Here is a 13638-nt window from a genome sequence, read left to right as displayed (position 1 = left end):
TCAGAGAAGGATGTAGAAAGTTCCAGAGAAAAGGGCCAAAAAAAGTGATTGAAAAGTAGTCAGAGAAGGATGTAGAAAGTTCCAGAGAAAAGGGCCAAAAAAAGCAAAGGCCGATTTAGCAAAAGAGCGTTTAACACGAGTTAACAAGATGTGAGAACAAGAAGACGATCGTAAACCGGGGCGTTTAGGTTCATTTAATATATTTGATAAGTACTTAGGAAAGAATTTAGATTGAAACTTAAATATTAAGTGCAAAACTTTATAAATTATTCTATATATTTTATTTGAATTGGAGAAGTAATTTATTTGGGGTTGTGATCTGAAGAAAAAGAAATTTATTAGACGGATGATCGTGTTATGGTTTGGAAAATTTGAATTAGAAAATTTTTTTTATTTTGTTTAATATTATTATTATCTAATTATTCAAATTTATTATCATTATTATTCTATTATTATTTCGTAATAAAGTATTATTTTATAATAAAACAAATTAAAATTAATTGTGATAAATTGATTGGTCGGCGTGGTAGAGTAGATGTTTTAGGTGCCTGGCACACACGACGTGTGTGAGGCCTTGATTCACGTTTATATAAACACATACACTGTGTGTTTGTGTGTTTGTGCTCTCTGTTGATACATCTAAGAACCACCTACCGAGTAACCAAATGTAGAAGTATGTTTAAAATATAAATGTAATACATCACCAACTTTTTGCAAATGCCTAATCCTTAGACCAGATGATTAATTTCAAGTGAATAAACATCGAAAAGCATGAACCGTATAAACCACACACACAGACGCAAAAACGCACACACACACACAAACAAACACACTCACAAACAAACACACACACACAACCATATACATACATACATATTACATAGTGTATATTAAAGTATGACTGATGTCATAATACAGTGATAAGAACAAGAAAGCAATGACGTAGAACGAGTTGTTCAATGGCGCGTTGCGACAATAATTCAAGATAGTTTAAAAAAGAAATCGTATATCATTTTGTTGTTTGTAACTGTTGTGTCTTTGTCGGCCATTTTGTTTGTGTTGTTGGTCGGCCATTTTGTTTGTGTCGTTGGTTGAAAGGTCATACAAAGCACATACACATTTTCTTTTAGGCATGGTTAAGTTTTATTTAAACTGATTTTCAAGTTTCGACTTTAAAGTAAAGTCGAAGTCTTCTGGTAAAAACGTGTTTTTAATATAATATTGTCAACAATAAAGAATAAATTGATCCAAGAATAAACTGACATACATACGCACACACACGCACACAAACATATATTATACATTCTAAAATACACACAAAGATGTTTAAACTACAAATACAAATGCGAATAAAAATACGAACAATTAAGTAAGGCATGAAGTACTGAAAATGTTTATCAAATACAATTCTAAACTAATAAACAACGAATATGCTAATCGCTAGTATAGCCTGACATTATAATTTAGGGGGTTCATGAGAACTTTTTCACTGAGGAGTGCTTAGGTTTCACAAGGCTTTCACATTCCTAGGACACCTCTGATGTTAATATGGAAATCCAATGCTAAAAAATACGATGCATTACAGTTTAGTAACGTAATGTTAGTCTAGTTGCAGTTAGCAATCCTTGTATATGAATGTAGATATGTGAAGTATTTTAATAAGTATAAATTAGAATAAATTGTAAAATAAATTTTTTCATTAGTGAATAACAAATTGTAAAGTTGAATTGCTAGCTAAGATAACCTTTGCAAAAATATTTTTTAACGATTCATTTTTCAAATAAGACATTTCGGTGTGTTATTTTAAAGAATAAAATGAGTTTCAAGTTATTTTAAAATACTAAAAACGAGTAAATTTATAAATTATTTTTTTAAGAATGATAATCTCATCAATCTTTCTATAGCAATATGTCAGTACCGTCATCAAAGACAGCTCTTCACTCATCTGAAATCATCATCGTATTCATCATTATCGTCATAACTAATGTTAAAACCATCATCACCATCATCATCTTCTTCTTCATCATCATCATCTTCTCTGATGATAGCATTCTCATTGTTATCATTATCGTTATTAAGATTATTCTTATTGATATCATAAATGTTATAATTTGTATCATCATCGTCGTCATCATCACCATCGTCGTCATCGTCATCAGCATCATTCATATTTGCATTATCATCATCACCATCATCATCATAATAAGATTTATTGTTGTTGCTATTATAATAATAATGAATAATGTTACTAGCAGTAGCAGTAGTAGTAGCTATAGTAGTAGTAGTAGTAGTAGAAGTAGTGGTAATAGCAGTAATAGCAGTAGTAGTAGTAATAGTAGTAGAAATAGTAGTAATAGTAGTAGTAGTAGCAGCAGTAGTAGTAGTAGCAGTATTAGTAGTAGCAGTAGTAGTAGCTGTAGTAGTAGTAGTAGAAGTAGTGGTAGTAGTAGTAGTAATAGTAGTAGTAGAAGAAGTAGTGGTAGTAGTAGTAGCAGAAGTAGTAGTAGTAGTAGCAGTATTAGTAGTAGCAGAAGCAATAATAGCAGAAGCAGCAGTAATAATAGTAGCAGCAGCAGAAGGAGTTTTAATAATTTTAACATTATTATTCACAAAATTTTTATTATTATTATTATTATTATTATTATTACTATTAGCGTTGTAACTGCTCATGTATTTTCTACGACTAATCACATTTTTATTATTATTACTATTATATCTGCTTCTATTTACAATGAAATTATTATTATTACTATTGTTATTCTTGTTATTATCATAATAATAATTATTATTATTATTAATATTATTGTTATTATTATTATTATTGCTGTTCCTTTTAACAGCAGCAGTAGTATTAGTAGTAGTAGAAGAAAATTTTACACCTCCCTCGTTATACCCTTGTGCCATAAGAACTCTATCGCCACCATAGCTGGAACTATTTTCGGAGCAGCTAGATTTGAACCATCTAGAGGCAAACTTTTCAAAAAGCCTCCTAGCTTCAGGTTGAAACTTGTTGAGATGCGCGTCAGAGATAATTTGGGATATAGTTCCACAGTTGCTCACTTGTTTGTTGCTGTTTCTCTTGAAGCGAATGTCGCTACTGCTGTAGTCCGAGGCCTCGTCTGGCGATAGCTGGCTGGCGCAATTTCTCCATATGCTGGCGTTGTTTTCTGTGGGTTTGTGTGTTTTTGAGTGTGTGTGTGTGTGTTTGTGTGTGTGAGTGTGTGTGGGTTTATGAATGTGTGTGCTTTTTTTTGTGGGTGGTTGTAATTTTTCTGGTGAAATTTTATTCTCAAACAATTATTCAAATTTTAAAATTCATTCGCCATGAAATGTGAAACGCGAGCTAAAAAAATTTCTTTTGCTCACAGAAACGCTATCAATTGATGATATTTTTTTAGAGAATAATTTAACCTGCATGAAACAAAAAATAAAGATGGCAGCCAACTGGACACCCCTTCAACTGGACTCGTCCGAAGCACTCCATGCTGTTTATGTTCATCAAGTCTGCCGATGACGTCACCGTTCCGTAGCAGTTACCACACATTACGTAGGGCAAGAACCGCGGTGACGGCGAGGATGACGATGATGAGGAGGAAGAAGAGGAAGAGAAAGATGGTAATGAAGATGATAAAGAAGGAGATGGAGATGGAGAGGATGAAGATGGTAGAAATGTCTCCACTCGTGCAGATGGAGTTACCGTATTAGCCGCTGTAAAATCTGTGTGGAGATTTTAGAATAAATTTATTAGTATGATATTTTGGATACTGTATCTAAGTATAATTTCAAGTTTACAATCAAGATACTATCAATTGCCAGTTGGTTTTGGATATCATTTGTTGATACTCAATTGTTGATTTCTTAATATTTTAAATATTCAAAATTAACATCGTTATCGTTTTCATCATCATCATCTCTTTTAACTTTATAAATTTTATAATTATCACCATTGTTATCTTCATCTTTATCATCGTCACCATCATCATTGTCGTCGTCGTCAATTGAATCATTGCATAAATTATTATAATTACCCCTCTTACTCCTTAGAACCTTGACAGTATTACGTTGGTAAATAAACACCACTTCGTGCGATAAACAGTGCTTCCAATCTCTGAGGTCTTCGTCTATGTTATTTGGATTGGAATGATTACAAATAAGTGATGACAAATTTTAGGATGATAATGGATTAATTAGTGAAAACGGTTAATGATTTTATAATATAGTAAATTTATTAACCAGCCAAAAAGCCAACCAATCAATCAATCACCCAAACAACCAACCAGACAGCCAGCCAACAAATCAACTAATCAACCAACCATCCAACTAACCAGCCAACCAACCAACCAACCAACCAACCAACCAACCAGCCAGCCAACCAACCAACCAACCAATCTTATCAATCTCTTGAACGACAGCCACGTGATCGCACTGCTTCGAGCATTCCTCCTCATTCAACTTGCTGTAAACTTTGAAAGCCCTGCAGAGGACACAGTCCCTCTTCTCGTCACAAGCCGTCGGACACGTCTGCTCGGTCATTTTTTATCATCATCATCATCATCATCATCATTACCTTCACCATCACTATCACCATTGTCGTCATCATCACCACCAATCATCATCATCATCATCACCAATCATCATCAACATCGTCGTCATCATCATCATCACGACTGCCATTTTCACTATCATCCCACCACCACCACCACCACCATCATCACCATCAGACGTCATCATGACCAACATTGTTTGTTGATAAGGTTTTTTGACCTTGACTTATGATCATGTGACTTGGGCAGTTGCTGTTGAAGATGAAGTCAATGCATCTCGCTTCATCATCGTATGGCTGAGAATTAAATTGAATTAACCTAATTTCAATAAATTTATTATTAATCGTTAATAAAAAAAAGTTTTTACCTTATAATAAATTAATTTGTGAATAATATATGTAGGATACTTTACCCGAATGAGATTTGCAAATTTGAATTTGAGAATTTTATTAAAATGTCTTCGATTGAATATGTGACAAAATTTATAAAATAATTCTTTTCAGTTAATCAGTCAGTCAATCAGACAATCAATTAATCAATTTTAAAGATTTTCAGTTGGCATATCAATCAATCAACATATCAGTAAATCATTGAATCAATCAACAAATAAACAAACAAATCAACCAATTAATTAACAAACCAATCAGTCAATCAGTCAAAAGCCAACCAACCAACTAACTAACCAACCAACCATCCAACCAACCAACCAACCAACCAATCATCCAATGAATCAGTCAAGTAGGCTAAAATAATCCATTAAGACGGTTAAAAAAATTTTTATCTATAACGAAACAGCAAATCGAATAACAACTCAACATGTGTGCGTGCCTCGTCAATCAATCATTCACTCAAAACCATTTAGCATCGGCTCAAACTGATGCAGTGGTCTCTTTAAGCGGAGAGCAGATAAGGATAAATACCACCACCACCATCATCGTCATCATCATCTTTAACATCATTATCACCATCGTTGTCATCGTCGCATTATCATTAGCTTCATCATTAATATTGTCATCGTCATCATCATCAGCGTCCCTTGTGACGTATTTTCTGGTATTTCCGGGTTTTGCCCCTACCTTGGCTGGAGATTTCCAGATCTCCATCAAAATTGTTATCATCATCATCATCATTATCATCATCATCATCATCATCATTATCATCATCATCATCATTATCATCATCATCATCATCATCATTATCATCATCAGCATCATCATTATTATCATCATCAATGTCCTCATCATCATCGTTACCCTCACCATCTTGTAATCGTCATCATTTACCAGCACCACCATTGTCATCATCATCATCGACACAATCATACAAACAGACACACACACACACACACACACACACATTTAAATAACACCCGACATTAAATGAATTAAGTTTAAACTTGTAAACCGATAAGCCCAAGCTATTAAGACTACCGCCATCATTCATCATTTTACACACACACGCTCACACACACACGCACACATACAAAGACACGTACATACAAAACACACATACACAGACACACTGAAATATATACATGTTTATATATATATATGTATACAATTTGTTTGTTTGTTTGTGTGTGTTTATTTGTGTGTTAATGTGTGTGTGTGTGTGGTGTGTGTGTGTGTGGTGTGCGTGTGTGGTGTGTGTGTGTGTGTGTGTGGCGTGTGTAGGCCAACGTTCAGTAATAAAATTAGGAAAAGTAATGACGCCGTTGATTTGTGATGTTAACTGCAATCTTCAAACTATACAATAAATCATTTGAAATATGAGAGCAATCAAACAACCATCTAACCAACTAATCAACTAACCAACCGACCAACTTATCAACAAACCATCCAACTAACCAGTTAGCCAACCAACCAACCAACAAACCAACCAATCAATCAACCAGCTAACCAACCACTAAAACAACCAACTATCCAACCAACTACCAACCAGCAAACCAACCAACCAACCAACCAACCAACTAACCAACCAACCAACCAACCAGCCAACCCACCAACCAACCAACCAAACAAACCAACTAACCAACCAATCAACCAACCAACCAGCCAACCAACCAGCCAACCAACCAGTCAGCCAGCCAACCAACCAACCAGCCAGCCGACCAACCAGCCAGCCGACCAACCCACAAACCTCATGACTGCACCAGCCACACGACGATCCAGCCGCCAAACAGTCGTCACACGTCCTATGCCGTAAGCAGCTTTCTGCTTTTATATATAATTAAAAATAATTTTAATATAAATACTATAATAAAATAATAATAATATCATTTGTATTTATGAGTTTATATAAATGTTACTTCATAGTTAACAGATTCATTATTTCAGCAATTTTCTATACTTGTTTCGAGAAATTTGAAATAAAATCTATTAAAAGTCTAAATAAATGTGTATAAAGTAGAAATAATTTTTGGGGAAACTCTTAAAAATGAGAAAAATATAACCTACCAGCCACTGGTGAGGTTGCGACTAGAACGCCATTGGTCCACAAAAAGATAACGACTAGTGCAGCGAGAGATAACAAAAAATTATTTCTATCAATGCTCATAAAAAGTAACATTTTAGAAATAATATTTAATTGATACTTTAATAATTAATATTAGATTAAATTTTTTTAAATAAAACTAGAGATTAAGAAGTATTGCCTGTACATATGGATGCGTATATATACATACACGTGTGCGTTCGTACGTACGTACGCCATCATCATCATCTTCTTCATCATCATCGTCATCATCATCGTCATCATCATTAACATCATCATCAGTTTCATTTGGTTATTGTGGTCCAGTAAACTTAAATTATAAATCTTTCTATTCTTGACAGAAACGATAAATTTGAAAAAATTAACTCACCGATCAGACACATTTCGTCATCATAATAGACTGCGATTCAAAAAAACTTTTCAAGAACGATTAAAACCACTAACTTTCGCCAAAACTAGCACAACTCTTTGCAATTTCGGTATCAATGCCGGTTGAGAACATTAATTTTATTAGAAAAAATTTGTAAAAATGTGGAAAAAGCGATGTAAAAGATTGCTGAAACACAAATTGTTGCTCAATCAAGTCTAGGAAAAGCAATGAAAATAATTAAGGGCCTCCTCTTCTTCATCACTAACGACCTACCAAACTTCTACATCCAGCTCTGATGGTCCCGCCCCTGTGAAATCAACCCAGATTAGGGTAAAAGATCGAATTCGCAGAGTACACACTTGGGAGTGCCGCACTCCTCATCATTCCAGCCATCAGCATTCATCGCCACACAACTTGTTGATAGGTAGCCTGCATTTGGTTTACCGGATCTCCAAGCCGTGAACGTAAACTGGCGCTTGTCCGCTGCTTCAAACGATTGATGCAAGTATTTTTAAACTTTTAAAACTTTGTTGAATCAGGCTTTAGTGTATTTAACGTAATAATGAATAGCCAAAACTTTTCTCAGCGCTCAAATTTAAGAATTAGTGTAATTTAAAGTTAATTATCGAAACTATCATAATGATGCAGCATGTATGTGCTTTACATGCGTTGTTGAATCAAATACTGTTTCCAACTTCAAAAAGAATTTTGACTTATATATGGCCAACAAAGATTTTCTCTATGATAATAAAATTGATTTTGTTGCTTGACTGCTTTTTGTTGTCTTTTAATGCTATTTTGATATTGGCATATATAACTTAGGTTTAAGCCCATTATTTATTTATATTTGTTTATATGTATACGCGTTTCGCATTTATGAACTTGCTAACAAGGGTAAAAGTTCCAGAAGAATGGAGTTTTGGCGTATTGAATCCCGGACGTCCAGATGTCGAGGATATTGGGACAAGAGGGAAGAGCTGGAAAAATATAAATAATAATAATAATATAAATGATAATGATATTAAATAATAATAATAGTTTATCAGGTAGGTATTAAAAAAACTAAAATATTTAAACGAAGAATAAAAAATAAATAAATGTCAATTAACAACAATGTAAATTCTCGAAGATTGAAATCGTGAATGATTTTGCAAACTCGAATTAAATGATTAGTAAATGATTTACATGTAAATTCATTGACAAAAGACTTAATCTCACTGAATCCGTTGGTGACATGGAAAATATACTGCGTGACCGCTAGCATTTCGTAGCGGTCTTCCAGAGCCACAGAGTGAGACGAGAGTGTCTCATGGCAACGGTCTATAGCCGTGTTGTAGTCCAGCATCCTCGTGATCATTGAGTAGCACTTGTGCACCTCGACAATGTAGTCCAAATTCGCCGGACAATCTGTTTGCATTCAGTTTTTCTGAGTCGGTCTCAACGATTGGATTGAGGTATGAAGTGATTAGAATGTTTTATTTTCACTTTGTTTTGAGTATTTCCTTTAAATTTTTATTGTAGGCACACGTTTTCTTGGCATGTTAATTATTTGGTTCAATTTTTACTCAAATCTGACATTTGCAAAATTACTTAAAAATCATTTATATATTTTTCAAAATCAACTCTAGTGCTAAAAATCAAGCTCATCTAAGCCAAACGAGGTACAAGCAAATTCGTGTGCATGCATTCTTATTTTAAAATTTAGTGGCGGAAGCGTTTGAACCGAGTCAACAGACACTCCTACAGACTGAGCTAACAAGCCGCCTTGATAATAATAGTTTCGTGGAATTCTCCATTGCAAAATGTTTTCCGTTAAATTTGTTATGCAAATTTAAGGGACCAATTGAAACATTTTATATTTAGCGTAAATTGACATAAGTTTTTTTTGGCAAATTCGCAGTTCAGTTTTTCATAAAAATTTCAATGTGCTTCGACAAAAAAAATGAGAACTGGAAGAAGATGGTTGCAGTTGTTTGTTTGTTTGTTTGCTAACCAAACAGAAGCGAAGAGAAAAATTTGTTTGCTTTCAATTTTTTCTGCAACCATGCCAGGTGAAATGTACATTTGAATAAAAAGTTTCTACTGGTTTTGGTGTGTGAGTATGTGTGTGTGTGTATGCATGCGTATGTGTGTGTGTGAGTGTGTGTTGTGTAGTGTGTGTGAGTGTGATAGCGTGTATGTGTTTGTATGTGCTGCCTGTGTCCCAGTGTAAGACAAGAATTGTTATTTAATTTAAGACTGTCAACTCAAAAATGGAAAAGTTTTAAATGACAAACTGCGACATGATGCTGAAATTTGCGTACATAATTGTAAGAATAAATCCTTATTAACTAGGAAAACTTCAAGTGTTAATTTTAAAAAAACTTCTAAAAAAATTTAAAAAAAACAAAAAACTAAAAAAATTAATTAGAAAAACTTCAAGTGTCAATTTAAAAAAAATTAATCGATAAATTCTTTAAATATCAAAGCAACAAAAAACATTATCTGACCATGGGTGAAGTAAGCTACACATCCTTCAGGAAGAGTGGAAATGTTGGTGACATTGTACCAGAAGTCAGTTCTTTTCGGGACACAGGAACAAGATGCCCCTGACGACATGAAGTTGATGCCTCTCAAGTTGCTCTTTGTGGTTTTCTGGGGAACAATTCCCAAATAAATGTAGGGAATCAGTAAGTTCTTTTATGCAATTTATAGTATAAAAATTTTTATCAAAATATAATTATGAGACCAAGCCATCAGGCACTCACAAAACATTTCACAAGACAATCCGCAGACGATCTGGCTTTCAGGTTTATGATCCCTGCCATTCTGTCGTCATAGCACACGCTGGCTCTCCCGCTGTCCCCCAGATAGCTGTATGCCCTCTTGTACACTACCCCATCACCATGACACCACCAAAATTTGACGTAGGTTATTATTGCAACTACCCAAAAGATTTCCATTAAAAAATACATGATTGGATTGAAGTTGGATATATTTAGAAATAATATTTGATAGGAATATCAAGTAAAAACAAACGGTACGCTGTGTTAATGTTAATATTTCATCAGAGAACCTCAACTGCAGTAAATTAAAATCCCTGCCAGAGTAACAAGAAAAACTAACGAAACCTATGATCACATGTATTTCTTGGTGAAATAAGAATAAATTTTGTTAAATTATAAAATTTTTTACAGTAACATTATTTCATATTTCGAAACATGCCAGAAAAATTTAATATAGTCATTCTAGCAACTTGAATTTATTCCGATTTGGAGCGTGCGGGAGTTTGCTTAATTGAGGAACCATGTTAAAGTTTTTATAACATTTCGACATTTGTTTGTAGCTAACAATGGAAGGTAGTTGGTTTGTCTTTATAAAATGAATTCGCACATGCACATAGCAACACATCGGTAGTTGTGTTTTTTGTTTGCTCACTCAATGGTCAAAAGTAGAAAAGTGATTTGTGTTGAAAAAAAAATAAGGTGAGTAGGGACGAAAGGAAACAGTCATTGGTGGGATTCTATCAGGGTTTAGAATGGGTTTCATTTAAGGAGGAGTGATATTAAAGTGATTTTATAAGCTAAAAGTATAAAAACTTCCATCTACACCGATTGGTTGAATATATGCATCTAGCGACTGAAAAGAATCTTTTAAATGAAATTAGATTTTTAACTTTAACAGCAATACAAACCATGCTAAAACCAACTGAACTCTGATTGGCTGACAAACTTTTTGACAAAAACCTAACCGTTAATGAAGAAAACAGACATGTGCAAAATAATTTTCATCAGAATGGACAAGATGTGAAATTTTCATCATTCTATTCATTTTTTAAATGGATATCATTCACATCATAAAATCACTAAATTAAAACATTAGACTCTTTGTTACATAAAAAGACAGTTTAGTAGCAGATGGCAAATCCAGGTCCAATTTCATACACCGACCTGTATAAACATACATCCAAAGATTTTAATCTGTATACACATACAACCAAAGATTTTTATCTGTATAAACATACAACCAAAGATTTTTTTAACCAAACTTTTCAAAAATTCGTTAGAATAAGGAAAATGTCGTTAATTTTAAATTCCAAGGCTCACGCCAACTGACCCGTCTGATCACCCCCTATAGTCCGGCATTAAGTAGTAAGTACAACCTCGAGATTCAAAATTAATCAAAGTTTTTTTGAATGATTTTAAGAAGTAAAACTCTGTTCAAATTTGTCTACGTCAACTTTAGCTGTTTAAAATTATTAATATGGGATATATGTGTATGAACGTTTTAAATCTATTTGCCCAGTGTGAAAATTTTCAATTCATTCATATTCTGTACTAAATTTCTCGTTTTTTTTTACGATAAATATCTGCAGTCATTTGCATAACGGTGACGTGTTGCTATGTTTACATACCAACGTTGCTCATTAATACATTTTTATCTTTAATATATGCGGTTCTGAAGACAAAAAAATGCCAAACACGAAATGATTTGAATGACAAGGCATGCAAAAATTGATTTTATACACTCAAGAGAAAAAATTTTGACAAGAGATTGTCTGTCAAAAACAGAAATTTTCATTTTTTTATTTGAAAATACACAAAAACGAAGTAAAATATATGGCAAAAAAATGTATTGCTAAATTTGTGTTTTGGCTTTCAAGAAGAAAATTTAATTAATAAAACTCTTATCATTCACATATTCTTGTAAAATTTCTTTTCAAATAAGCCTAGTAAGAACGATTAACCAAAGAAAGTTATTGAAATATCATACAGTCATCCCCTTTTAATTACGTTGTGGGTGTTTTATAATATAGATTTTGTCACACCACAAACCATTTTTAAGCTTCAAAATACCAAATCCATTTCACAAAACACACATCTGCCGAAATAACAATAACTGTCATCCCATGCGTTTGTATACACAATCATGTACTGTAGACAATTTGTGCTTCCTAGATACGCGTTCGGTTCGCCTCTGTTCCATGATTTGAAATTCATTGTTAGGTTGACACCTTAGTTTAAAATGAAATGCCAAGAGTAATTAACTGAAACTACAATGATTGGTGAGATAGCTCAGTCGGTAGAAGCGCCGTATCTCGGCCAGCTACGTTATGGCCTGGTTCGAACATTGTCTGCCCAAAACTCATTAACTATTATACGCTTTAAGAGTTGGCGGTTATCATCTCATAAGAATCCATTCTGCTGAGAAGTTATTATTTGAAAAATGAGCGTACAAACCAGGGTAGGGGCACCAATAGAACGGAGTGTCGGCAGATTCCTTCAAAAACTGCTTGCCCGATGTCCAAAATACATATCCTACGCTATATCCATAGAAACACATCGTCAAATCTTGCACCATGAACAACGTAGAAGTATAAATAAAACAAATTTATTGGCAGATTAGTTTGATAACTTGCTAAAAATTTAATTTCCAACAATGCAAAACATCCTCTTATAAGAAAGTTAAATATGAATTGGAAAACTTGAAAATGACCTTTGGTGCCAAAGAGCGCGTATTTGATGGTAGCAGTCATTTCATTTTGATCGTCAACGGTCAAGGAATGTGCTGACAGGTTGTTGCAGGTTAGCCGTGCTGCGTCCCATTCCATCAATTGGCCGATCATTTTGTAACATTTGTTCACTTCTACCACGTAATCAAAACTGGAAGGACAATCTGCTTCAAGTTGAAACAAATTGCAGTGAATAAATTTAGAGAATTATTTTTTTATTTAATTTTTTTATACTTGAATACCGTGCGTGAAAAAAGCCACACAGCCAGGAAGTTTGGAACCGTTGGTGACGTTGCACCAGACGTCAGTTAGTTTCGGAACACAGGAGCAAGATGCCACAGATGCCACGTAGTTGATGCCTCTCAAGTTGTTGTTCGTGGCAGACTGTGTAATGGCAAAACAAAAATGATCAATTCTATGCAACCGAAATTTGTTGACCGATTTAATATTCATTTCAAGTTTAACAAAGTTTAATTTACTAAATTTTGTTAAGCAAAGTATCGGATTAGCATTCGAAACTACTCACCGAACACTTAGCAATGCACTCCACCGATGAACTCGCTTCCAATCTCATTACATCTTCCATCATCTCGTCAAAACAAACTCCCACTTTCAAACCACCAACAGCCAAATAGCTGTAAGCCTTGTGGTATAATCTTCCACTTGTTTGGCACTCTATGGCTCCAACCATAACGCATGTTAATATAACTTGAAACATTTTGCCAATTACTAAAGAGCAA

The 13638-nt window shown here is 33.9% G+C and overlaps 2 protein-coding genes across 2 annotated transcripts; both read right to left on the bottom strand.

The window, feature by feature from the left end:
* Positions 1-302: 302 nt before the first annotated feature.
* Positions 303-7112, bottom strand: HELRODRAFT_172174 (hypothetical protein; the record flags this gene model as incomplete). The annotated part of the gene is made up of 7 exons (XM_009018857.1): positions 303-319; positions 2880-3167; positions 3412-3717; positions 3945-4047; positions 4417-4521; positions 4739-4862; positions 6997-7112. The coding sequence occupies 7 exons, from the start codon at positions 7110-7112 to the stop codon at positions 303-305; spliced, it is 1059 nt and encodes a 352-aa protein (XP_009017105.1).
* A 5121-nt stretch (positions 7113-12233) lies between these two features.
* On the bottom strand, positions 12234-13616 carry HELRODRAFT_172172 (hypothetical protein; the record flags this gene model as incomplete). Its single annotated transcript, XM_009018856.1, has 5 exons — positions 12234-12400; positions 12627-12737; positions 12883-13065; positions 13141-13282; positions 13425-13616. 5 exons carry the CDS (start codon positions 13614-13616, stop codon positions 12234-12236), a joined length of 795 nt encoding a protein of 264 aa, XP_009017104.1.
* Between the last annotated feature and the right edge of the window lie 22 nt (positions 13617-13638).

Source organism: Helobdella robusta, assembly GCF_000326865.2.
Source record: "Helobdella robusta unplaced genomic scaffold HELROscaffold_23, whole genome shotgun sequence".
Lineage (NCBI taxonomy): Eukaryota > Metazoa > Annelida > Clitellata > Rhynchobdellida > Glossiphoniidae > Helobdella > Helobdella robusta.
Note: the sequence above shows the minus strand (reverse complement) of the source record. Positions and strands in the feature narration are given on the sequence as shown.